The 27798-nt window shown below is 36.5% G+C and overlaps 1 protein-coding gene across 6 annotated transcripts in view; it reads right to left on the reverse strand.

Moving 5' to 3' along the window:
- TAF2 (TATA-box binding protein associated factor 2) overlaps nucleotides 1-27798 on the reverse strand; it is a 102408-nt gene that overhangs the window by 12039 nt on the left and 62571 nt on the right. For 4 of the 6 annotated variants that reach the window (XM_063606473.1, XM_055116886.2, XM_034966536.2 and 1 more), the window contains 7 exons: nucleotides 19602-19795; nucleotides 17776-17915; nucleotides 15249-15318; nucleotides 13179-13288; nucleotides 3887-4116; nucleotides 2069-2224; nucleotides 1476-1581 (listed from right to left, as the gene is read on the reverse strand). In XM_063606473.1, coding sequence (XP_063462543.1) covers nucleotides 1476-1581; nucleotides 2069-2224; nucleotides 3887-4116; nucleotides 13179-13288; nucleotides 15249-15318; nucleotides 17776-17915; nucleotides 19602-19795 — 1006 coding nt within the window. The remainder of the gene's footprint in view (nucleotides 1-1475; nucleotides 1582-2068; nucleotides 2225-3886; nucleotides 4117-13178; nucleotides 13289-15248; nucleotides 15319-17775; nucleotides 17916-19601; nucleotides 19796-27798) is intronic. The other 2 variants (XM_063606474.1, XM_055116887.2) reach the window with 1 other exon arrangement.

Consider the following 27798-nt stretch of genomic DNA (forward strand, 5'->3'; position numbering starts at 1 on the left):
GGCTCACATCTTTAATCCCAATGCTTTGGGAGGCTGAGGAGGGAGGATCGCTTGAGGCCAGGAGTTCAAGACCAGCCTAGACCCCGTCTCTACTAAAAATACAAAAATTAGCCGGGCATGGTGGTGCGCGCCTGTAGTCCCAGCTACTTGGGAGGCTGAGGCAAGAGAGTCACTTGAACCCGGGAGGCAAAGGCTGCAGTTAGCAGAGATGGCACTACCGCACTCCAGCCTGGGAAACAGAGTGAGACTCCAACTTAAAAAAAAAAATTTAAAAAACCCCAAAAAACAAAAACGGTAAACCTGAGTTATTTTACAGTTACTCTAAAAGTTCTGAATTATTACACTGATGACAAGTGCTATGACAGATAATGGTCATAAATGAAAATTAATGAATTACAACTTATATACCAATAAGAATTTTAGAAACATAACGCTAAGTGAAAAAAAGCAAGTCATGTTATACCATTTCTTAAAAAACTCAAAAAACAAGTGCAACTAAACATACAGGATCACATACCTATGTGGAACACTATAAAGAAAAGTAACAGAATGAAATTAAGAAAAAAAAAGAAAATGCAATATAGTAGTTACTTGTAGTGGAAAGGCAGTAGAACAGGACCAGGGAAGAAGCATATACGAAACATCTGTGCATGATATATAATGTACATGTTAACTTCGGTGGCAGGTACACAGATACTTGATTTATTACTATATGTCATAACTTTTATCAAAGGCTTTTATTCCTTAAAAATTAGAAAAAGCTTATGATATAAACTGGTATAATCTCTCAAAAAACATGGCAATACATATCAAGAGCTATGAAAATCTAAAGACATGTATCTCACAATATAGCTAACATTAATCTTTTCACTAATAATACATTTCGGGAAATTTATCCAAGAAACATAAATTAACAAAAAAATAAAGTTCAGAATTACCTACAATACATAAAAATGAAAAACAACCTAATGCCTATCAATAAGGAAATGACAAGGTAAATCTTAATATATTGACTCTATGTTGTCTTAGGTAGTATTTTCAAAAGAAAACATGCTTTTTGAATGATGTAGGAAAATGACTGACATAATATTATATGAGATAGGCAGGCAAAAAGAGAAAGTGGTGCTACAGGCAGCTTTAACTGCAGTTAAAAAAATTAATGTAACTATGGTTACATGAAGTCAAGTCTACCACATATACACACAAAAGAGAAATCAGAGCTACTAGAAAGAATCTGAATGATGGATTTTATACAAGCAAATACTTAAAAAGGACCAAAATAAAAAAGCCAAAAGAAGCACTTTTTCTATTTGTTATTTTGCCAATTTATGTTATAATCTGATACAATTTAATATTTTAAGCTGGCTAATTTTAAACTTTATAGTTGTTCATTTGAAAATAAAGTAACACACATTAGAATACTGATATCAACCAATGTCTCCATCTCCTCAATGATTGCAGAATACTAATCTTACCTGGAGTTGACGGCCTTTCAAGCATGTTTAAATGATGGGAAATGAAGGCCTGGCTATCATGAACAGTATCCATATCAATCTCCTCCTCATCTTGAGAACTGGAAAACTAAAACACACACACATAAAACAGAGGATAAAAGAACCATTACATCATGTTATGTTTGGATCTTAGCTCTTAGGAAAAGTAGCAGAGAGGCCATAGGATATACCCCCATATAATCTTAAAATAAAAAGTAGTTTCTTTCTTCAAAGATATTAAGAGAAAGAAAAGATTATGTGGTCCAGCCTCTAAAAGAAGCCAATTAGAAATTACTGGAAATGTAATAGCAACTAAAATCTACTCCTATTTTGTGAGAAAAAGTAGTGAGTTGTGGTGGAACGTGCACACATAGTTCCTCCCCCAAAGAGAGAAGAATTATGTGATAATATAAGTTAAATACTTGGTTCGAATGTCTCAGAAGGACCTTTGAGTTTTATAATGCAGTCTGTCGCGTGTGTTCCTGCTAAGGAAAAACCACTGCAAGTATTCAAAAAGATTTACAAGAAGGTGAATATCCTACACTGTTAATACAGGTTTAACCTGTATTTCTTACTCTGATTTTGAGTTTGACTTTACTGCTATCCTCATTCTTCTCCAGTATTTGACCAGGTTCTAGTGGGGACCCCAGTGGTGTATCAGACTTCCTCTTCACTCCCTGCTGATGAGCTGATATATTACATGATGCTTCCTTGGCAAGGTGATCATCTTCCTGCGGCAATATTCAAGATCAAAATTAGATTTCTGAAGACGAGTAGCTCATATTATAGCTGAAAACTAATAGCTATAGCAACCATGCAGATTAGAGCATGCCCAGTGGCTAGAAATTATCAGCAATGGGCTTAAAATAAATGTAATCTTTTCTTGTCTGCTGGTCTTTTTGGGGGGAGAAGGGAGGTATTTAAGTGAACTTTTAGAGCTTTCCCAAAAGAACATGTCCTTTGATGCCATTTTCTCCTCTTAGCCTGCAGTGTGAATGTGGATAAATTAACATATATGAGCAAGAATTATAAATATATCAATTTTCACAGGTTGATGAGTATGTAGATCTGAAAGAGCTCTTTAATGAGACTCTTTTTTTTCTATGTAAATGTCTGTCTTACTTCTTCATAACCCAAACTCTAGGACATATTTTAAATTGGCAACAAATAAGTATGATGATACTTCAGAAAATTTAGGTGAATAAGCAAATTTAAAATGAACTATTACTAACTAGCATAGAGAGAATCTGCATTTTAAAGTGTCAAAACACCAGTAGGGAATTGCCAGGCAAGTAATCTGGTCTAAATATTGGTGAAAAATGAAGCTTGAAGTATTGGAGACATTTTGTCATCAATAAAAAAACATTTCAGGAAAAATTTATTTAAATTACAGTAAAATGATTAATATGTATCCTATAAGTCTTTCTACAAAATGTCTGGTAATTTTATAATACAAAGGTAGAAATAAAAGCTTCTCTAAAGGCAAACGAATGTGTGTGTGTGTGTGTGTGTGTGTGTGTGTGTGTGTGATATAAAATGTTTTAAAATGTAACACACAGTCTCCTCCCAAATCAGCAGATTATTAATTTACCTAGTCATTCATTCATTCATTATTTATTTCATTCAACAAGCATTTGCCAGGCATTTATCATATGTTTAGAACTGTGCTAGGTATTACACAGAGCAACAATTTTAAAAAGACAAGGCCCCTGTTTTCACGTGGCTTACCATTAACACATATGGGACAAGATGGGTTAATATGTAATAGGTTAAATATTCAGCTGGGTGTGGTGGCTCACGCCTGTAATCCTAGCACTTTGGGAGGCCACGGTGGGTGGATCACCTGAGGTCAGGTGTTTGAGACCAGCCTGGCCAACATGGTGAAACTCCGTTTCTACTAAAAATACAAAAAATTAGCCAGGCATGGTGGCAGTCACCTGTAATCCCAGCTACTCAGGAGGCTAAGGCAGGAGAATTGCTTGAACCTGGGAGGCAGAGGTTGCAGTGAGCTGAGAGTGAGTCATTGCACTCCAGCCTGGGGAACAAGAGTGGAACTCTGTCTCAAAAAAAAAAAAAAAAAAAAAAAAGGTTATTCGTTTCTATCTTTTGCTACTCAGAGAAGAAATTCTATGCTCAAGTATAAAAAAAAAATTAGGTTATCACAATAGGAGTAACAGGACCGGGAGCACATCATTTGTTATGTGCAGTTTTATAGTTGCCAGTAGCATTTTATAATTTGCACAGTACTAATCAAATGTCAGCCAGCATTTTTTAAAAGGACACAAGAAACTGTGTTAGTGGCTATAAAATTCACTAGTTCACAGGAAACAATTCTCTTCTCTAGATCCTCTATATAATGAAACTATGTCTTCTGTAATACATGTGATTCTTACAAGGTTCTGAAATCCAACTAGCTGTGGGTGACTGCTTGGATTATTTGCAGCTTCTTGGTTGCCTGCTACTGACTCTGGAATTATGGTAGGATTCAAGACAGCTTTTTTCTCCTTTAGATTAAGAACCAACCCAAGCTCTGGCAAGGGTAAACAGGAAGGTCTACTGAGGCCAAAAAGTGTGAAGTACAAGTCCACAGCACCACACCGTAACCTCCAGTCATGTGAAGTACCTAAAAAGTAAGTAAGAAAGAAATGAGTCAATATGCACATTGATTCATACATTTTAACTGTCCCAGAACCTGAACAACAAAAGGAACTTTATAACTGGAAAAACCTTTATCACACCTTTCATCTTACAAAATGAATACTAGACATCAACCAAAAATCTAACATTCCAAAAACTGTATTTTTATAGCCTTAATTCTTCCTTTTTATTCTTTCTCCTCAGTAATTATCCCACATTCATTCATTCTCTGTTCATCGTGTCTGATTCTCTTCATTAACAGCCTGTTAGGAAGACAGCCTCCATGAGCCTTTGCATTCCCTATCATGGAAACACATTTTCTGATCTCTAGAACTTACTACTTTCAGGTTTTACATATAGTAAGAAACCATACAACTACTATTGGACTTATTGTAAAGGAGGAAAATATTTTGCTAAACACCTTTGTATTTGTGTTACTGCAGTGAGAACTTATTTATGATTTTTAAATAACAGAAATAAGCAAACCACAAGCATGACAATGGGCAGTAGACGTGGACTTGACCAGAAAATAACTGCCTGGGTAGAAGTTCAGTTTCTCCTGGTTGACACACTAGAGGCAAGTTCTTTCCATTTCTCTGAGTCTCAGTTTTTTCTTCTCCAAAATAGGAGTTTTGGTCTCAAGTCATACCGTACCCCACAGCAATGACAGATCAGAGCACATTGATACCAGGGTTTTCCCGCCCAGTAGAACACTCCAGTAGATATTGTCATCAAATAGAACTGACTAAAAAGATGAAATTTGTCAGCTAGGGTTACACAATCTCTATGGTTTCTAGTCAGAATTTTAAATGACTTGAAGAGTATAGGACAAATGAACAGAAGAAAAGTGGATATTCTTCTTGAGAAGAAAAAAAACCCCAGCTAGGCATGGTGGCTCATGCCTATAATCCCAGCACTCTGGGAGGCCGGGGTGGGCAGATCGCTTGAGCTCAGAAGTTCAAAACAAGCCTGGGTAACATGGCGAAGCCCACTCTCTACTAAAAATACAAAAATTAGCTGGGTGTGGTGGCACATGACTGTAATCCCAGCTACTTGGCTGGGTGAGGCAGGAGAATCGCTTAAACCCAGGAGGCAGAGGCTGCAGTGAGCCAAGATTGCACCACTGCACTCGAACCTGGGCAACAGAGTGAGGCCTTGTCTCAAAAAATAAAGAAAGGAAGGAAGGGAGGGAGGGAAGGGGGAGGGAAGGCCCTTAAATACCTAATTTTTACCAAGAACTGTTGTTTCAAAAGAGTACCACATTTAAAAAGGAGAAACAAAAAGGAAAAAATTTGGATATCATAAATATTAAACTTTGTGGTTTTCCACAACAAATATTAATATAAGTAAATAAATTATCAACTAATAGTAATTCTTATCAGATTTACTCTAACAGGTAACTATTAATTATACGCAAATCTGCAATGGGAAAAATTGTAAACTCACTTTCATACTAGATAGTGCATTGTACTAGGCCACTGTGCATGCTATAATGTTGTGAAAGAGCTCTCATCATTCCTACTTCAGACATTTTCAGTTTTGCTGCTGTGTGACATACAACACTGGTAGAAGCAAGAGACAGGCAAGAGCTACAGACAACCAAGTAATGGAAAAAACATTACATAGTAAAAGCATGAATTTTACACTGGAAACCCATTTTCCCCCACATATGCATATGTGGACACTTCAATAGCTTGAGGTAGTATTATTTTGTAGGCATTCATTTCTCCTCCTCAAAGCATTTTACATATAGAAAAGTTCCACAAAGAGGAGGTTATCAGATTCCTGGGGCTTCTATTAGCAAAGGCTAGAGGGTCTCAACCCTCTGAGGGAAGGGAAGAAATGCCAGGAGTGAGCAATAAAAAGTCTGGCAACCCAGAGCAGCTGGCCCTGTATCTCTCTATCCATGGGTATAGCAAGAAAAGGAGTGAATCTTAGGCATTTTATCAGTTAAAAAAAAAAACAACAAAAAACAGAACAGAACAGTTTAGAGTACATTTGCTGTTTGGAAGAAAACTAAACCCTGAAGATCAATGTTGCCATGATTATGTGTGCTATAAAAACCAGCCTGAACTTTTCTATGCTGTCGATGATCTCAAAATGAGTCATTCAATTGTGAATCCCTTAACAGTTAAAAAATAAATGTTAATTTTAAAAGACAAATTGAGTATGTGTATTTTGATGAGCTAGGGCTTTTATTTTGTTTTTGAACGTCAGCTTAAGGATGATTAGGCAGCACAGTAAAGGCTGCTAAGTGCACTGAAGACCTCGAATATGATTTTGGTTACTTTTTATTTCTATGTGGGCTTTTTGGTTTTGCTAGACCTTTAATTTGGACAAAGGAATGAACACCACTGTTTTGTTCCTAAGGGAGGTTCTTGATAGTGTTTTCTGTCTTCTAAAAATGAACTTACATATTAAAATTGGAGACAAGGGAGCTAAAAAATGAATAGCAGTACTTTTGTTAAAAGTACAAAAGAGAGCAAAAAATAGAGATAAAAGCCAAAATTTCATTGTATTTCAAAATCATGGAATAAAATCTTAAGATGATTGTCACGTTAGTACGTTAGTATATTTCAATTAAGTTGAGAGACAGAATGGGAAAAAAACACTTCTAATTAATTGCCTGTTAGCTCTGTGACCTTGGGCAAGTCAGCTGTCTGGGCTATAACTGAGATGATCAGAGTAGTTCACTCAGATGATCTTTAAGACTCCCCTCATCAGGTCTAAAATCTGATGATTCCAAGTCAATCAATCCCATTGGAGAGAGGCCCTGAAACAGCCTCTGATTTCTGCCTTCAGTTACAGTATTCTGAAGACCCATCTTTAATCTTCCAGCTACCTCCCCTTTCCCCATCACTTATGGCAACGAATGATCACATATGACAAAATGACAGTCACTAGTCTCTCCTCCCAGGAAAATTGCTATTCATCCTGTCTTCATTAGCAGTTATACTCTGAGACCAACCCTGTTTATCTGAATTAGAACAACAACGCTCAAGAAGTAGGAAACCCAGTATTAATGTTGTCTATTCAAATCAGAAAGTGCCTTGAGACAAACACCACCAAAGTAGTAAATCTGATCCTACCGAAAAATCATCTCTTCATTTTCTGAGGTAACTGCTATTAAAACTGATCAACTAGGTCGAGGCAGGAGGATCACAAGGTCAGGAGATCGAGACCATCCTGGTTAACACAGTGAAACCCAGTCTCTACTAAAAATACAAAAATTAGCCGGGCATGGTGGCAGGCGCCTGTAGTCCCAGCTACTCGGGAGGCTGAGGCAGGAGAATGGCATGAACCTGGGAAGCGGAGCTTGCAGTGAGCCAAGATCGCACCACTGCACCCCACCCTGGGTGACAGAGTGAGACTCTGTCTCAAAAAAACAAACACAAACAAAAAAACCTGATCAACTAAAAAAGCTGCTAAGAAGAAAATTCACTTTGAAAGCCACTGTTTTCAGGACACTTCTGAATAAACCCAGCACTCCTTATTGACGGCTGAAGCTTAGAAATTTGTACACAGTTAAGCCAGAAATACAACTCTCACTGGGTATTATTGTCCTGACTGTTCTGTCCATCTTACAATAAACAAAAACAGCAAACTCATTTCTATTTATGTGTGTGTGTGTATATATATAATTTCCTAAGCAGATGAATCAATATGTTTTCATTTTCTTCAACCATTTCCATTCCTAAGAAAGAAGGTATTAGGGAGAGAGACGGTGGGACAGAGCTTTGAAACCTTCTGATGTTAATATCAAAACTGTTTATTTTCTTACTCTGAAACCTGGCAAATCCTATCAAACTGAATTAGAAGTTGTCCCTCATTCTACTCCCTTGAGTGTAGTTGTAAATTTCCAAACATTAAAAATTATGATGTAAATAAACAGCATTCAATGACTTGAACAATTAATATTTTTATGTCATTCTTATAGTAATATGCCAGACACTAAAGGTCAATGTGGAAGCAACAGCTAAAATTTCCTTCATAATGATAAAGAGTCAAAGATACCATCTCCTCAATGAAGATCTGTTTCTTCAGAAATAAAAAAAAACACTCAATTAGGCAAGACAAGCAAAAGTATTTAAGTCTTAAATAAAATATGGAGCCCCAATAAAAATCTCCAATTCTTAGGTTTTTATTTTTTTAATGTATTTTAAAATTATTGTCATTTTGGCCTGTAATTCAGTATCTTACTTGAAGCTATAAAGGCAGGATCACATATATTCTGAATTTTGATACATATTCCTTTGGAAGAGGAAAATTATTTCTTTCAGTGTGGAAAAAAGCTACCACACCGCTAACCAAAGTCAGCCTGGTTCTAGCAACACCTGTCCCTCATTGCCCAGAGCATAAAATCTAAATTCCTGAGGCCCTTCGCATTTAGATCCTAATCTATCTTTCCAGATAATACTATTTTCTAAACACTCCTTCAGAACATAAGGCTTTTATATATAATTCTACTACCTAAAAATGTATTTATCCTGCTGGAAAACTTCTTTACATTCATCAAGAGTTACCTCAAATGCTACCTCTCCATGAACATTCTAGCATTCCAGACAGGGTTCATGACTCCTTTCTTTGGGTTCCCCAAATAGTTTGTTCTCTTTACTTTAGCAACTATCTCTTCATATTATAATTTATCTGTTCCTATGTCTCTCTTTCCATTATACTTAGTTAATACACAGAAAACATAGCATAGTAACAAACAGAAAGTGCTCAAGAAAAAAACAGTGAATTAATATGTGAAACCTTTAAAAACGACTGCCCCTGGCAAATGAGATATTTTCAATTAAAAATAAACCTATTTATTTAAGAATCTTAAGCAACCATGGACAAAGACCATATAATGTAAAAGGTCCTTGTCTTTAAAAATGTTTACTATCTTTCTGTGGAGCATTAATTTAAAAGCTGTCATGGGAATTGCAAAGAGCATTTTTGGAAACAACTGGGGAACTGTGAATATGGGCTATATACCGGGTGGGGTTTAATGATCATATTGTCGATATGTAGAATGACCTTATTCTCAGGAGTATATACTAAAGTATTTGGAAAGAGGGTAATGATCCCATTTATTTTAAAATGATTGAGAAAACAACCAGATATAAATATAATATAAAGAAAGAGAAGGAAAAGGAGATAAATGGTAAAATTTTAACTGGTGAATCAAACTGAAAGTATATGATTATGCATTGTATTATTCTTAAAATTTTTAAGCTTTAAAAATTTTAGAAACAAAATGCTGAAGATAAAAATATATGAAAAATTAAACTACATACAGAATGGGTTAAGATATCTGATACGTGTATGAGTGAATATACACATATATAGGTCAGTGTGTGTATATATTTACAAAGCAAAAACTGTTGGAAAGACACTAGAGTACCTCCCAGAATTTAAGGCTAAGTGGAGTTACTACACACCAAGAAGCAGGCAGAGACCAGGCAGCCCTGAGATCTCAAAAAGTTTAAGTCTGACAACCTTCCCTCTGGGATATGGTCACTAAAGTGATTCAGCTACCAAGAGCCCTCAGTTTCTGTACCTGTCTCTCAGCTCCAAATTCCCCTAGCATATTTCTAAAATGAGTACCAGTATTAACTGAACGGCACATGAATTTTTAAAAGTCATGAGTATCATTCTGTCTCACTCTCAAATTGATTTCAGTTTTTCAAATCCTGTTTCTATAAATCCAACCACAATTTCTCTCTCGTTGAAAAGTTTGATTCTTCAGAATAAGAAAACAAACTCTAATTCTTCAAAAGTACATGATAAGATGATCCTTCTGAACTGCCATGATATTCTTACCTATATATTTTAAATTGGTTCAGTAAATTTTGTAACTATGCAAAGTCAATATACCTCAAATCCACTTTGTGGAGAGAAATAATATAATTACATCTATGTTGTTCACAGTTTTTGTTTTCCAGATAACGCTTATCTCAAGTGACCAGATAGCCCAGAAGCCCCAAAATGAGGAGCAGGCAGGGTTCCAGCGGATTTGGGGACTTAGATGATGCTCTAGCTCCTTTTGTTATTGATGAATCCTCATTACCATTTCTTAAAACAATCCTCATTACCGTTTCTTAAAACAATAACCATTAAGAAGATAATATAGCAGTGTGAAAAATTCTCATGATAAAATGCTATTTTAAAACTTTTCTTTCAACTATAACTATATAACACAACACACACACAATTATTTTTTCCTAAAGGCCAAATATACCCAAATCTTAATAAACCATGCCCAGCCAGTTTATTTTTCTTCTCAAGAATTATGTAATATTTCTTTTTGTGGTTTTTTTCAGATAAACTCTGTAACATGATTATATTACTTTTGCCATTAAATTTTTTTAAATTAAATAAAAAAAGTATTTCTTAGATCAGATTCATTCATTTATCCCAAAGGTTCAGGCTTGGAAAGGAAATGACAATCCTCTGTAGTCCATCTTCGGTATCTATTGTCCAGTGTTCTATAAAAACATTTTTTTAACCCTCCCAATTATTCATGCCACTCCCATTGTTCATATTGTTCCCATTTATTTATAAATCTGAAAAACTAAGTAATAAACTGTTTATGACTATAGCCTCACTGATCTCACTGGTTTAAATACTGGCAGAGAATTTTAAACCAAAGCAGAACTTTACTGTACTGCACACTATCAAAATTAAATACTAAACATCAGTCACAGCTTGAATTTGTACAATCAAACCTTCCAATGAGCTTCAAATGTTTTATAAAAATTGTCTCATTAATCTTGAACACATATTTATTTTGTCCAAAACATCTTCTTTAGAAAATAATAAAATAATTCTTCATATTTCACTACGCTTTCTTCAAATTTGTAACCTATCATGGTCAAGGAATCATGTATTCTGGTTAAAAAGGTATTCAATACAGCAGAGTGAGTGCCACATATGAACTGTTGAATGAACCTTTATAAGTTCCTGAACTTAAGTGTTAATTCCCTGGGTCTAAATAGCAGAAATAATAATATCTTTTAAGGTAGCCAAAAGGAAGCAAATATAAAACATTATGTAAAAAGCAGCAATCATTCTTTCAGAGATTAAAGAAAACATTAGAAAAAAATTAGCAATATTTTAGTATAAACTGGTTTTATGTGTTATTTTCTAAAGACCCTGAGGACAAGGTCCATCCTATTTTCAATTTTATTATATTTCACATAAATACCTACTATGGTGCCTTTACTCGGTGGTATTGCACTGTTATTATGAAACGGAAAAACAGAAGTTATACAACCACTTAACATCTCAATATTAGTGAACTAAGTAATAAAATAAAAGAATTAAAATTTGGTATTTAATTGTGAGCCAGTGAAGTAGCTACTAATGAGATAGGCAGGACAACTTATTTTCCAATATCATAGAGAGCAAATAAAGTGACATACTCAAACCTTTTAAATATTTGGATAGGCCAGGCGTGGTGGCTCATGCCTGTAATCCCAGCATTTTGGGAAGATGAGGCGGCGGATCACAAGGTCAGGAGTTCAAGACCAGCCTGGCCAACATGGTGAAACCCCATCTCTACTAAAAATACAGAAGTTAGCTGGGCATGGTGGTAGGCGCCTGTAATCCCAGCTACATGGGAGGCTGAGGCAGCACAATCGCCTGAACTTGGGAGGCGGAGGTTGCAGTGAGCTGAGATCGTGCCATTGCACTCCAGCCTGGGTGACAGAGCAAGACGGTCTCAAAAAAAAAAAAAAAAAAAAAAAAAAAGGATAAATATCCACTGTTCTCCCACTATCTATCTGCAACAACTCTTGCTCTCTTTAAGCAAAAGACATTTCAGCCTAGCTTTTGACTGAATCTTTAAACCATTATTACAATTTCAACCTATCACAGACATAAGGCAAATTTTCTTTAAAGGTACACATTTATAAATCAATAGGAAAGAATCAATAATTCAATTAAATAAAATGGCAAAGAATATGAGTAATTTGGAAAAACAGAAATACAAATAGCTCAAATATTGAGAAGTGTAACTATCATTAAGCTAGCATAACATTTTTGAGTATTTCATATGAGCCAGACACTGTGTTTTACAGACACTCATTTAATTCTATTTGTAGTAGGTATCATTATCACCTACATTTTACAAATGAAAACAGTTCAGACAAATCACACATTAAGTAAATAATTGAGCTAAGATTCAACCCTTAGCAAAATGGTTCCAGAGCTAGCACTCCTAAACACTGTTTTCTTACCTCTTGACCTCACTCAAGTAATAAATTAAAACTGTGATAAGGCTGGGTACAGTGGCTCACACCTGTAATCCCACCACTTTGGAAGGCCAAGGCGGGTGGATCAGGAGTTTGAGACCAGCCTGGCCAACATAGTGAAACTCTGTCTCTACTAAAAATACAAAAATTAGCCGGGCATGGTGGCACATGCCTGTAATCCCAGCTACTCGGGAGGGTGAGGCAGGAGAATCGCTTGAACCTAGGAGGTGGAGATTGCAGTGAGCCGAGACCACACCACTGCACTCCAGCCTGGGCGACAGAAACTCTATCTCAAAAAAATAAAAATAAATTAAAAAATAAAAACTGTGATGAGATATCATGATCTCCACAGTATAGAACAATAATAATAAGTACTTTGAAAAAATACAGTCTGTATGTTATTCTATATGCACTACCTGCCTCTGGAAGGATACACAAGAAATTGGTTACCCCTGGAAAAGGCCACTAGATAGCCAGGGAAAGACGTGAGACTTATTTTTTACTCCTTTGTAACTTTCTGAAATAATAATAATACTTTGCAGGCTCATGTTTATAGCACCTTAACCATTTGACACTTTCATGCAAATAAATAGTTTTGTTTCCTCAACCACACTATGGAGTAAAGTGAGTATATCCTTAATAAATGTTATCACAGCCACCACTGTGAAGGTGTGATAGTCTACTTAAAAGAAAAAAAAAAAAATCTCAACTTTTACCTTTAGTTCTAAATGCTATTGAATTGAAAATCTGTTGTAAAATCAAAATACTCTAGTAATAATAAAAACAATTTAAATCCCTGCTCTCTCACCAGAATTCATAAGTTTCCAAAGTTGATCTACCAGGGCTTCATTGCATAAGGGAGACTCCATGTTCTTAGTAAATGGTGGGTTCTTAGTCAACATGTTGAGAATCTTATGCCTGAAAGATTAAAAAAAATTAAATGTTTGCTGACCTTTTACTGACAGATGCTATGAGTAGGAGACAACATAAACACTGAAAAATTATCTGTAGTTCCTCCTTCCTATTTTAACACTTCCTCTCTTAAATCTAGCTCTGTGTTTATTTAGTTTAATTTCCAAAGACATGATGTTATATCCTGAATATTTATTACTTGTTTTTTCACTAAAACACTCTGGGGTTTGGGTAAGAGAGTAATTAAAAAAAAATTCTGGTGGATTTGGTCTTTCTAAAATCACCTTACTGTGTGATGAGATCTTCTAAAACCTGACTCCACATAATCCTAACCAATCTTTCCCATCCCACTTTCTAAAATGAACATTCCACTCTGCTTAGATATATCTACAATGACTGGTCAGTAAGTATAAAAATCTTAACATGGAGCAAAAAAATCTACATATAGACCAAGAAGTCTGTATTTGAGATAATAAAATGAACATATATGTCATTACTGTATTTGTAAAACATGAAAATGTGCAGAAGTATTTTAAATATAAAGATTGTAAAAAGTTTTCCTTAAAACAAGCTGAGGTTGAGAAGAGTATCCTAAAAGAGGGTAACATTTAAACTCCGCTATTGGGAGTTTTTATCTCATATCAGAGGCTACCTGAACATATTATGGAGTTCTCTAAAATACAGGGCAACGCAATGAAAACAAAATTTGGAAAAGAAAACATCCACTGCTATGAGTAGAAGACACCATTAAGAGGCTAGAAAAAAGAAAGGAGAAGTAAGAAGAAACCTACTGCAGTAGTCTAGCATTTAACCAGCTCTAGGACCAAGTTGGAGAAATTACTAAGAGTAACTGCAATGCTTGGATATAAGTGAGGAAGAAAGAAATTGGGTTGTAATTCTTATGGAGGTCAGCAAAACTTTAAAGAAGGTGAACTGGGGAAATTTTTACATTTAACTGACAGTAGTAAGACATTAAATTGGATTTGTAATTGAGAAAGAGATGGGAGAAAAGTGAAACTGCTAGGTTGTAGTGTAAGTAATTTAACCCCTTTTGGCTGCAATTTAATGTCTATAAACCTAAAAGATGTAGATTCTAACATCCTCTTGTGCTTTGAAATTTAAGACTGTGTAAAATAAGACTATGGAAGGATTATAAGAATAAAATTGAAATGTAATTATAGAATGCAATTTACAGATATGTAATATAAATGGGGATATAAATCTTTATGGATATTTCATATCCATATTTTCATCTTTATATATAAACACAATTCCTCTCCTTCAGGCCTCATACTCTATTTCTAAGAGCCGATCAGTATTATAGGTAAATAACATATTGTAAAATGTGAGTGAGTTTGTTCTTTAGTGCATTTTAAGTTGTTATACTTTTAATTTGTTTGATGAAGAAAAGTGAAGTTTCTGTCTGGCTGCTTTCCAAGTCACCTAAATTACTCTAAATGCCAAGTAAGGTCTGCTAATAATTTTTTTTTTTTTTTTTTTTTTTTTAGCTGAGTGCGGTGGCTCACGCCTATAATCCTAGCACTTTGGGAGGCCCAAGGGGGTGGATAACTTGAGGCCAGGAGTTCGAGACCAGCCTGGCCAACATGGCAAAACTCCGTCTCTACTAAAAATGCAAAAATTAGCCAGGTGTGGTGGCGCATGCCTGTAATCCCAGCCACCAGAGAGGCTGAAGCAAGAGAATCGCTTGAACCCAGGAGGCGGAGGTTGCAGTGAGCCGAGATCGTGCCACTGCACTACAGCCTGGGCCACAGAGTGAGACTCCATCTCAAAAAAAAAAACAAATAATTTTTATGTTGAAAATCAAATTTAAAAAGGACATGAATAAATGCAAAAGATATTCCCATATTTTCAAAAATCATAAACAAGCATTTTATGTGTAATCTGAAATTACTCAGTTCACTACAGGACTTACAAAATATCATAGCATCATAGCACATAAACTAACCTTACATAGGGTACAGGGTCATTCTGAATCATATTAAGTAGCCATTGCAGTTCTTCATAACTTCTGTCCACTGAAAATAAAAGAAAATATATTTGTTGTTAATTATAACAAATTAAATAATGAATAATGAGTGACAAGCAGGGAGTTTACATTTAATATTTAGGACTCTGCCTTAGCTGAGTTTTCAATCAGAGTTGAAGGTTATAGGTAAGCTCTTATATTTTTATGCAATGGCCACTTTGTAACTTTTATAAGTATCAAGCTATATATTAGAGCCAAGACATAAAGTTGCATCAATAATGTATTTTTTTACTAAAGTTCAAACCAATGGCAAGCATAACATAAAGCAAGTTGTAATTAAGAACCCTAAATTACAGATGATTAACTGGACAAAATCTGTTTAAATACAATTGTCTTCCTAGATGCTTAAATGATGGAGAGGTTTGACACTCAATGGTATCTCAACTATATTATACAGTATAGTCCACTGTTTTTGCCCAAGTGGCTTCTTCCATTTAAGACTAAAGAACAGTTTTACTTTTCAAGCATAATATAAAAGGCAGTTACAAAAATAGTGCTATGAATATAGTTGACATAAAATGACTAGCTATTTCCATTCACCTTTTCAAACAAGTTTTGCTTTCATAATTTGAAAAGCTGTGTCTTCAGAATTTTATTTGCAATACTTTTCATTTCTTCCATTTTCTAACTTGAGTACCAGTATTTAAATTCATAGTTTAACAAAACATGAAGTCTGAAGTCATAGTTCACATTTAGACATGGACAAAAGCGAAGTGTCACAATTAAATTATATTCATAGTTCACATTTAGACACGGACAAAAGTGAAGTGTCACAATTAAATTACATCTATTAAAGTTTAGCATTCTTTTGAAAATCCTAATATTAGTATTCTATTTCATTTAAGGTAGTACTAACTTATAAAATCTTACTCATATTTATGAGACATTAAAAACTATTCATACATCTTGGGAAAGAAGACTGGCAACAATGACATATTTGGTGGATCTCAAAACTTGTCAAAACAGAAATGGAGACAGATATAGGATTACATTTTCTTTCATGCCAAAAAATACATTTAACAACAAAATCACTGTTTTTATAAATAATTATTTCTAACAGGAAAGGATATTTTAACCTTCAATAAAAAGGAAGCACAAATGACAGTCCTTTTCGAAGTTGGGTCAACAGATAAGAATATACACATTATGCTGTTATTACCCTTTATTTTCTGACTGTAAACAAGTATTTCTACAGAAATTTACCAAAAATTACAAAGATGTAAGTATACTTTCCCCTACTTAAAAATGAACCAGTATCTACTGAAGAACTTCTCTCAGCCCTTCCTCTCCTTCCACAGTCAGACAAAAGTTTAGCATACTTTAAGTTTTTTACTCCTCTCATATTTTAGTGCTAGAATCTGGAATTTTAGACTTAGATTATATTTCCATGTTTCTTCTATTTTCATATTTTTTAAAAATTATTTTTGAAATATGCATTACATTTTACAACCAGTTTAACAAATATTTAAGCTTAAGTATTTGACAGGCATAATTATTCATCACTAGTTCTTTCATTTCACATTTTCACCAGTCTTGAGTTATTATTTTGACTCACATCCAGGTCAGCTGAAAATTATCTTTGGGAGTTATGTTTTTAAGAATGTTACATAAGAGATGCAGCTTTAATTCTCCAAGGCTACATGAGCAACAGCTTTGGCAAGGCAGAAAATCTTGGGTCATAATTTTCCCTAAAAATGACATAGCCATTTGTTCACTGTCTTTTGAATCTACATATTCTAAAGAATTCAGAGGCCACACTATTCTTTTGCCTTGTACAATAATCTGGTTCTGATAGTCCTAGAAACTCACACATTTTCCCTTAGCCTTAAAAATTAAAATTTCATCAGAAACTACTGTAGGTCTGCTTCACTTACGCCCCCCCAGAGTATTCTGTTGTTTCTTGGATTACAGCTTGTCTTCTACCTGCTCTATTCTTCACGACTTTTTAACATTTCCATCTCTGTATCTTTCTCCCCTAAATTAAAAAAAATATGTGTATTCTTCCCTTAGCGATTTTTTGGCCTGATGTTTTTTCTATATTCATGATGCCTTGCCTAATTCCCCTCCTGAAGTTTGTGTTTATGTCTAGTCCTCTACTTTCACAGACACAAATTTTTATACAGGTGTGAGATGTTTTCTTGAATCCTTCTTAGAAATTTCTCAAAAATCTTCTATTTCCTAAAATAACGTCCAATTAAAGCTACAGGATGAAAACTGACTTCTTGGAAAGGCTAAAGATACCTATAATTTTATTCCTTTCCCTCATTTATTAACTCTTATGTGAATTCTACATTTATCAAAGATGATTTCTAAATCACTAAGTCAAGAATTTAAAATTAAAATATCTGTGTTATACATATTACGAAAACCCCAACAACTAACACTGGCTTTAAAAAGTAAATAGTTCTTTCTAAAATGATATGAGCACGTATTTCTAAAGTATTACCTTTAGTATAATCAACAACTGCTTCCAAAGCTGCTATCCTAATGTCCACAAAGTGGCCATATTCAGCATAAGATTTAAAAAGAGCTGGATCACTTGGCACATGTCCGTTCTTCTGAAGTACCCGTATGGCTCTCAAACAACTAGGGAAAAAAAATACGTATGTTAACTACTTTCACTGAGGTATTATGAATCAGTTTGTTTCCTAGGCATTAGAGAATCCTTTGTGGCAATCAATTTAAAAACTGATGTGATTTTAATCCACCTTCAATTTTGTAATAGAGTCACATGCCATATAAAAGACATCTTAGTCAATGATGAACTGCATATACATGGTGGTCCAGTAAGCTAAAATTAATTTATCACTAAAGAAAAAATATTTTTAATATGTTTAGTGTAGTCTAAGTCCACAGTGTTTATTATGTATACTGTAGTGTACAATAATAATGTCCTATACCTTCACATTCACTCACTACTCACTTACTGATAAACCCACAGCAGCTTCCAGGCCTGCAAGCTCCATTTATCTTATGGTAAGTGTCCTATACAGGGGTAACATTTATTATCTTTTATACCGTATTTTTACCATACCTTTCATATGTTTGGATATGTTTAAATATATAAGTACTTACCATTGTGTTATCAATTACCCACAGTATTCAGTATAGTAACATGCTTTACAGCTTTATAGCCTAAGAGCAACAGAGCAACAGGCTATACCATAAAGCCTAGGTATACAGCAGGCTACACCATCTAGTTTGTGTAAATATATGCTATGACATTTGCATAAACAACAAAATTGCCTAAAGACTAATTTCTCAGAACATATCCCTGTTGTTAAGTGACATATAAGTGTAATAAATTTTTGCAATGATAAAAATTCAAAATTAATATCTAAATTCTGTTAAAAGAAAACAAATTCCAGCCGGATGTGGTGGCTCACAACTATAATCCCAGCACTTTGGGAGGCCAAGGCAGGTGGATCACCTGAGGTCAGGAGTTCGAGACCTACCTGACTAACATGGTGAAACCCCGTCTCTACTGAAAATACAAAAATAGCCAGGCATGGTGGTGCATGCCTGTAATCCCAGCTATTCGGGAGGCTGAGGCAGGAGAATCACTGGAACCCAGGAGGTGGAGGTTGTGGTGAGCCAAGATTGCGCCACTGCACTCCAGCCTGGGGAACAAGAGCGAAACTTGGTCTCAAAAAAAAAAAAAAAAAAAAAAAAAGAAAACAAATCTCAAAACTCAAAGTTTCAAGTGTCATTATACTTGTTACAGGAATAGTTTTAAGAAAAAGAAGTATTTAGCATAAAATATAAATATTTTCTCCAAATGTTTTAGTAATATAGTTTGTTCACTATATAGAAAGTTAAAATTGTTTATGTTTGAATCAACTTTTAGCAAACTCTTAAATTGGCAGAACTGCATGATAGCCATATAAAGCTGGTAAAAGTGAAAAGTCATCTTAAAAAAAGGCTAACAATAGAGAATGTTTATATAAAATCCAACGAAATAAAAGAATATGCAGACATCAAAGCAATGCTTATGAAGAATTTGTGATGACATGAGAAAGTATGATATAAACAGAATACAAAACTACATATACAGTATAATCTCAAGTAATTAAAAATTTATGTAGTTAAAGAGAGAAAAAATTTAGAAGGACATTCTCCAAATACTAATAATTTATCTGTGGGTGGTAGAATCATACAGAATTTTAGTTTTCTCATTTTACTTTACTATATTTCCCAATTTTCTATAACAAAAATAAATTTCTTTTACATTTATAAGAACATATAACTTTAAAGTAAGGAATTTAATCATACCTGACAGTGATGGTATGCCTGTAACTCGGAAGAAGTTTTTCCATATTCAAAAATCTGGTGATTTCTTCAAGAATGAGTCGCACATCAGGATTTAAGTTATCCAAAGTTCTAACTTCATTATTCACACTGACTGCAGGTGTAACAGAGTTGGCCAGGGCATCAATCATTTCTGCACGATAATAGTTATCTGAAAACTAGGCCAAAGAAAAATTAAGTGAAGATAACAAAATTAACTCTTCTGATCAAAATTAACAAAATGAAATTTGTATAATTACATTTTAGATAAAATAAAAATTTTCCCAAAACACAAGCAAGTCCTCTGGTAAACATTCAACTCCACCCTTTGCATATGGTCACTCTGAAAACAGTAAGAGATTCACTATAACGATACATTAGTTTACTGATAGAAAACTAATGATAGAAAATAGGAGGAAAGCATAAAGAAACTGGAGGGTTAATGTAGGAGTTCTAGCCAGAGAAACAGAAAAGAGAAGGAAGCCATTAAAAAAAAAAAACAAATCCTAATCTACATGGCAGTCAATTCTCATAGAAGCAATTTATTGAAAGGTGACCTGGATGTGGCTTGATTTATACTCAGCAAATCAGATGCTGTGGCCAGGGAAATTCAACATGGAGCAAGCAAATGAATTCTATCAGCATGCTGAGAATATTTTGTGATAACACAAACTGCCAAGAGACTGGAAGAAGACTACCTGCCCGCTATTGACTTCTATTGTGGAGGCAGAAGCTCACACTGACACACATAATGCAGAGTCCCTAAACATTTTTATGTTCAAATACGGGGCAGGAAAAAAAGTAAGGCGCATACAAACAAACAACACCAAAGAAAAAATACCCCAAAAGTATTCACTATAAAGTTTTGCTTTCAGACCACTATAATGATTGAAATTTTAATTTCTATAGCTTCAGTTTACTGGAGCCACAGAAAACAATCATGTGACTTTGGGTAAATCTCTTAACTTTTATAAGCCTCAATCTTCTCACATGAAAACTGGGACAATAATAGTATTTAAGGCTGGGAGTGGTGGCTCACGCCTGTAATCCCAGCACTTTGGGAGGCCAAGGCCGGCAGAACACTTAAGGTCAGGAGTTCGAGACCAGCCTGGCCAACATGGTGAAACCCCATATCTACTAAAAATACAAAAATTAGCCAGGTGTGGTGGCAGGTGCCTGTAGTCCCAGCTACTCGGAAGGCTGAGGCATGAGACTCACTTGAACCCAGGAGACGGAGGTTGCAGTGAGCCGAAATTGCACCACTGTACTCTATTTAGCCTGGGTGACAGAGCAAGACTCCATCTCAAGTGAGCCACGATTGCACCACCGTACTCCAGCCTGGGTGACAGAGCAAGACTGTTTCAAAAAATAATAATAGGCTGGGCGTGGTGGCTCACACCTGTAATCTCAGCACTTTGGGAAGCCAAGGCTGGCAGATCATGAGGTCAGGAGTTTGAGACCACCCTGACCAACATGGTGAAACCCTGTCTCTACTAAAAATACAAAAATTAGCAGGGTGTGGTGGCACACGCCTATAATCCCAGTTACTTGGGCGGCTGAAGCAGGAGAACTGCTTGAATCTGGGAGGTGGAGGTTGCAGTGAGCCGAGATTGTGCCACTGCACTCCAGCCTGAGTGAGAGAGCCAGACTCCATCTCAAAAAAAAAAATAAAATAAAATAAAATAAAAATACATAAATATAGTATTTATTTCAGCGGTCTGGTGGGGATATTAGATCATCTATGTTTTGGCATAAGGCATGGAACACACAAGAACTTATTATTAGTGTTACCTATTGTAGTTATTATTTGCATTTACGCTATCCTTAGTATTCTGAAGTACTAAGTCATATAAAACTACTGAATTTACAGCACCTAACTATAAAAACTGATTAGCCTTCTTTTCAAAATGAAAACACAGTGAGTCTTATGTGGTTCCACAACAATAATGAAGTATAAAATTTAATAATATACCAGTGTGCGCCACACAAAATCATAAATGATGACAAGCATAATGGCATGCTGTAAAGTAACATGGTAATACTAAAAACATCACCACACAAATGGGTAGCAGGGCCTTACAGCACAATTCCCAGAATACATTTCCTGTGTAATTTTAGACTCTCAATTTCTGTGTCTTACTTTTGTCAAACAAGGGTTGACAAACACCTTCAACCACAGGAATAGGCACATTTCAAAGAATTTAAGATGAGTAAAATCACTATACAAAGTAGAAAGCAGTATAAAGGAATTAAATTATATAAATACTCCACAAAAAAAAGACATAATGTATAAAACATCTTCCTCTTCCATTTGAATATAATGTGATTTGCCACCATCCTAAATTCTAATTTCTTCAAGTAAAGGAAATTCAGGTGTAGGGGAAAAAAGGAACACTAAAAATTAAGGCCAAAATAAACCAGCAGACTAGGAAGGAAAGAATCTTACCAAAATGTCTTTAATTTTTTATTAAAAAAATACGTATTTTAAATCCAGAAGACAGTAGGTCAGGTATAACAGTTCTCAAAGGAAATAAAATATCTGGTTGAGAGGAAATTTAAATCTAATTTATCTCCACTGTTGTGTTTTTGCTATTATACAATGTAATAAGTTCTGCGGGCTTTGTGATTAAAGGAGATAAATTAAATACTTCCTAAATAGTAGCCAGATAATGATTGAGAAAGTGACTGTGACACAGAGACACAATTAAATGAATATATAAATATAGGCATCTAGTACTTGTCAAGTGTTCTGGAGACACAGAGATAAGATGACTTCTTCAAGACAAGAACTATTTTATTTGCAAGCAAAACAGAAAAAAGAGTAAGAAGACAGGAAAAGTAATCAAATTGTTCCAGGAGTCAAGAAAACAAAACAAAACGAAACAATGCATCCTATCAGGAGGATACGCTGATCTTAGAAAAATAAGGAGTTTTTCAATAGGTAGAGGAAGGAGAAAGGCGCCCTTGGGTTAAGGAGACAACATTAACAAAAGTACAAGAGGCATGAAAATGAGTATGTTAAAGGAAAAGTTACTGATGCAACTTCACGGTAAAGGGGTACAAAGCTGGAGGGGTGGACTGGGACCACCAACATTCAAAATGTTTTTGAATGCCATGCATAAACTTACTTATAAGCACTGGACAGTCTTTGAAGGTTTTTAAGAAGGGAATTTTTTTAAGGAGGAAAGAAATTCAGGTGAGCTCCATCACAAAGATTACTCTGGTTTAATTATAAAAATATTTTAAGAGGAAAGGTATTGGGATATTGAGCTAGGAATGATGATAATGTTGCAACTGCTAATGATAGGTAACATAACTGTCGGGATTCCTCTAAGTGCCTTACATATATTACCTTGTGTAATCTCCACAAAAACCCTATGAGATAGAGGTACTATTACTAACACGCTTTTTCTTAATAGATGAAGAAACTAAGACACTGAGATTAAGTAATTTGCTCAAGATGACACACGTTGTTCAGGAGTCCAGGGAAGAATAAAGGCCTGAACTAGGATGCTGAAATAGAAAAGACGATGTAGGTATCACAGCTGCTGAAAGGAAGAATCAAGTCTTATGCTTGGTGATATACACTACAACTATGATATTACATTCAACTTAACTTCACAAATAGATTCATTTTTACAACTTTATCTCAGCTAACCTACTTAGCGATTTAGGAATCTATTGTAATAAACTATTTCTATATTTCTTAATATTATCCCCACACATCAGTGGTTCTCAACACAATTCTGCCCGTCAGACTTTCTGGCAATGTCTAGAGAGATTTCTGGATATCATATCTGAGGTAAGGGGTGCTACAAGCATTTAATGTGTAGAAGCCAGGGATACTGCTAAACATGCTGCTGTGTACAGGACAACCCCACAACAAAGAATTATCCAACCCAAAATATTAGAGGTGCCATGATTGAGAAAACCTGTTATACATGAAAGAGTATGAATATTTTACATCATAAAGCTACAGCATGAATAAGGCTGGATAGTCTATGGAAGTTCTGCTTACCAGTGACGACTTATGGTGGCTCACACCTGTAATCCCAGCACTTTGGGAGGCTGAGGTGGGTGGATTACTTGAGGTCAGGAGTTTGAGACAAGCCTGGCCAAAACAGTGAAACCCTGTCTCCACTAAACATACAAAAATTAGCTGAGTGTGGTACAAAAATTAGCTGAGCGTGGTGGTGGATGCCTGTAATCCCAGCTACTCGGGAAGTTGAGGCAGGAGAATTGCTTGAACCCAGGAGGCAGAGGTTGCTGTGGGCCGAGATCACACCGCTGTACTCCAGCCTGGGCAGGAGAGCAAGACTCTCTCTCAAAAAAATAACAACAAAAAGTTGCTGATGGAAGATACATGATATATGTAGGTATATAGTAACCTCTTCTGGAAAAGTATATAAATAGGGTAAAGAAGTGCTCTCAAAATCATTTAAAAAAGTGTTACACATGCTTTCTGATTTACACACATACACATATGTGCACACACCTGCATATATCTTCTGATTCTGTAAGCCTCCACAAATTTAATTCATATGACACAGAACTGACAGCCACTTACTATAGGGGGATAAACAGGACTACCTTCCAATCTCATCAATTCTTATAATGTGATTGATATAACTTTGTGGAGGAAGAGTATCTAAAATGAAATAAAAATATAGATTAATATATTAACACTGAGGTTCAAGATGGTTGATTAGAAGTAGCTAGTGGGTGCCTCTCTCACAGACAGGAATCAAAGTAACAAGTAAATATGAACAATTCAACTATTATCATCTTAAGAGGGCATGCTGTAATTCATCAGAGAAGGGATGGGAATCATGGAAAGCAGAGGAGAGCAAAGCCCGGCAGCCCGCTGAACCAGGGCAAGTGTGGAGCTGGAAGAAGCTCCCGGATGTGGGGAAAGGATAAGTGAGTGAGAGATCCCTGGGGTTCCACACTCCTACTAAGAACTTTTACAATCCTAGCAGCAGGGAGCCGACACCTCTTGGCCCCTCAGGCTTCCATTCTAATACAGTGAGCTGCCCGGAGACTGTAGAGACGCTGCTGGAGTCTACGTGGAATCCCACAGGCTTTGGCCCCTGAGCAGTCAGGTGCCAGCTGCTACTGCCCCACCAGGGAAGGAGCAGGCAGGCCCGGCATTTTCACACAACCCAAAGACAGATATGGCAGCCACAGTACAGAGCAGCAGGCAGGCCGCAGAATGTGAAGAAAGTCTGCTTCAGCTACTGTTTGCTAAACAGGTCCCTGCTTCTTCAGCGCTGGGTCCACAGTGCAGCCACCCTGCCGCTGCATGTGTGTTTTGGCTGTGGCCCAGTGTAGTGAGAGCCCAGCCCCAAGAAGCCAGGGACCTGCCCTTTGGCTCCTGCCACAGCAGTTTTTGTCACCACAGGCCACCACAGATGCCACACTGCCACCTCGAGGCCAGGGAGAGAGGGGGAGGCTGAGCACATTTGCATGTCCCCAACAGTGAAATACACCTCCACTCCTATAAAAGGGAAGTGCAATCGGGCCACGCATCCCACAGCTGCCAGCCTCCCTTGCTCCAGCTGAGGGAGTCCGCCTTCCTCAGCGAAAGAACAGCAGCACGGCCACCCTGCTCCCACCCAACCGTTTCAGCTGCCAGCTGGAGCCCTTCTGAGAGCCCATGCTGACAGGTCTGTGATCAACCTTGGGGTTCCCACCACCTGCGTATTCTGCCACCAACTCAGCTGTTACTGCCTGAGGCTTCCCATACACCATCGAGCAGGCCATTTACAGGCTCTGGGCTTGGAGGTTTGCCTCATCCAGTCCACTACCTCCGGCTTTGTACCCCTTTACCACGAAGGTGCATCATTAACTTTTCTCTTCCTTTACACACTGCATTTTCATGCCTCTTGTACTTTTGTTAATGTGTTCTTAACCCCAGGGCACCATTCTCCTTCCTCTACCTATTGAAAAACTCCTTATTTTTTCCTCTTGGTATTGATTTCTAATTTTATTCCACTGTGGTCTGAGAAGATACTTGATATGCTTTCAATTTTTTTGAATGTATTGAGACTTGCTTTCTGGCCAAGCATATGGTCAATTTGGGGGAATGTTCCACGTGCAGATGAGAAATACATATTCTGCAGTTGTTGGGTAGAATAATCTGTAAATGTCTATTAGGTCCATCGGGTCTGAGCTTAGGCTGACCCAGCCAGCTGACAGCACCACAGCTGACACCCACCTGCATGTGCCAAAAGATGGAGCCCCTCTCCCTCTCTGCTTCAATCAGCAGCATTACCACATTGGAGAACAGGAGAGCCACAGAGCTGTCTGTATTGGGCTGAGTGAGGAGTTCCAGCGTGAAACCACTCCAGTGGAGAGCCAGGGGAGAGGTGTCTTCTGCGGTTCTCAATCACACTATGGCCTGGAGACAGACGACAGTGTGCATCTGCATGGAGAGTTATGAGCCCCAGTACAGGAGTGTGACAGGGAAAGAGATCACATTTCTGCCTGTCTAAGACTTGGAGCTAGTGCAGCCCCCCTGCAGAGACTTCAGTGCATTTCACTAGGAGCTCCACCAGCCACCCCCGTCAGGGCTGAAACAAAAAAGAGTACCACACAGTAAACAAAGATGAAGTACATACCCATCTGCTTTTACCACAGCTGGCTCTTACCTGGAAGCACCACCTACTAGCCTGTAGGCTGAACTGCATTACCCAACACAAACCCTAATAACAGAAATACACAGGGCTATAGAAGTACAGCCAAAAAAATACCCTACCCAATATACTGTATAGTTGCACCCTCAAGGTGGGAGGAGAGGAAGAGTCCCATCCAAACGAAAGTAAATTCAAAAATCAGAAGTGACAACAGCTACAGATGAGAAGGAATGAGCACAACTCCAGCAACACGAAGAAAGAGAATACTGTGACACACAAGCTCTCTTATCAGTGGATCCTAATGATTTCATTTCATCCTAAATGATTTCATTTCATCCTAAATGAAAACTTTGAAATGATGGATGAAGAATTCAAAATATGGATTGAAAGGAAGCCCAAAGAGACACAAGAGAAAGTTGAAAAGCAATACAAAGAAACCAGAAAAACAATTCAGGAGATGAAAGACCAGATAGATGTATTTTTAAAAGAGCAACAAACAGAACTTCCAGAAATGAAAAATTCACTTAAAGCACTTCAAAACACAGGTGAAAGCTTTAACAACATACTAGACCAAGCAGAAGAAAGAATTTCAGAGCTTGAAGACTGGTCTTTTGAATTAACCCAGTCAGAACTGTTTTTTTTTTTTAGACAGAGTCTCGCTCTTGTCCCCAGGCTGGAGTGAAGTGGCGCGATCTCGGCTCACTACAACCTCCGCCTCCCGGGTTCAAGCGATTCTCCTGTCTCAGCCCCCCAAGTAGCTGGGACTACAGGCACGTGCCACCATGCCCGGCTAATTTTTTGTATTTTTAGTAGAGATGGGGTATCACCGTGTTAGACAGGATGGTCTCCATCTCCTGACCTCATGATCCGCCCATCTCAGCCTCCCAAAGTGCTGGGATTACCGGTGTGAGCCACTGCACGCAGCCCCCAATTTTTTTTTTTTAAATGAACAAAGTCTTCAAGAAATATGGAATACATAAAGTGACCAAACCTGTAACTTATAGGCATTCCTGGGGCAGAAAAAAAAAAGTAGGAAGTTTAGAAAGCATATTTGAGGAAATAATTCAGGAAATTTTCCCCAATCTCATTACAGTGATAGATATCCAGACAAGAAATCCAGATAACAACTGGGAGATAATGATACAAGACAAACCTCACAAAAGCATATAGTGGCCAGACCACCCAAGGTCAACATAAAAGAACAAATCTTAAAAGCAGCTAGAAAGAAGTGTCAAATCACCTATAAAGGAAATCCCATCAGACTTCTCAGCAGAAACCTTACAAGCAGGAAGAGATTGGGGGTCTATTTTTCATCTCTTTAAAGACAAAAATTGCCAGCCAAGAATTTTATATCCTGCCAAACCAAGCTTCATAAATGAAGGAAAAATAAAGTATTTCCCAGACAAGCAAATCAAGGGGAATTCATCACCACTAGACCAGACCTATAATAAATGCTCAAAGGAGTTCTAAATATAGAAATGAAAGGATGACGCTCACCAACATAAAAGCACATGCAAGCAGAAAGCTCACAGATCCTATAATTACAC

This window comes from Pan paniscus, chromosome 7, assembly GCF_029289425.2.
Source record: "Pan paniscus chromosome 7, NHGRI_mPanPan1-v2.0_pri, whole genome shotgun sequence".
In the NCBI taxonomy this organism is placed as follows: Eukaryota; Metazoa; Chordata; class Mammalia; order Primates; family Hominidae; genus Pan; species Pan paniscus.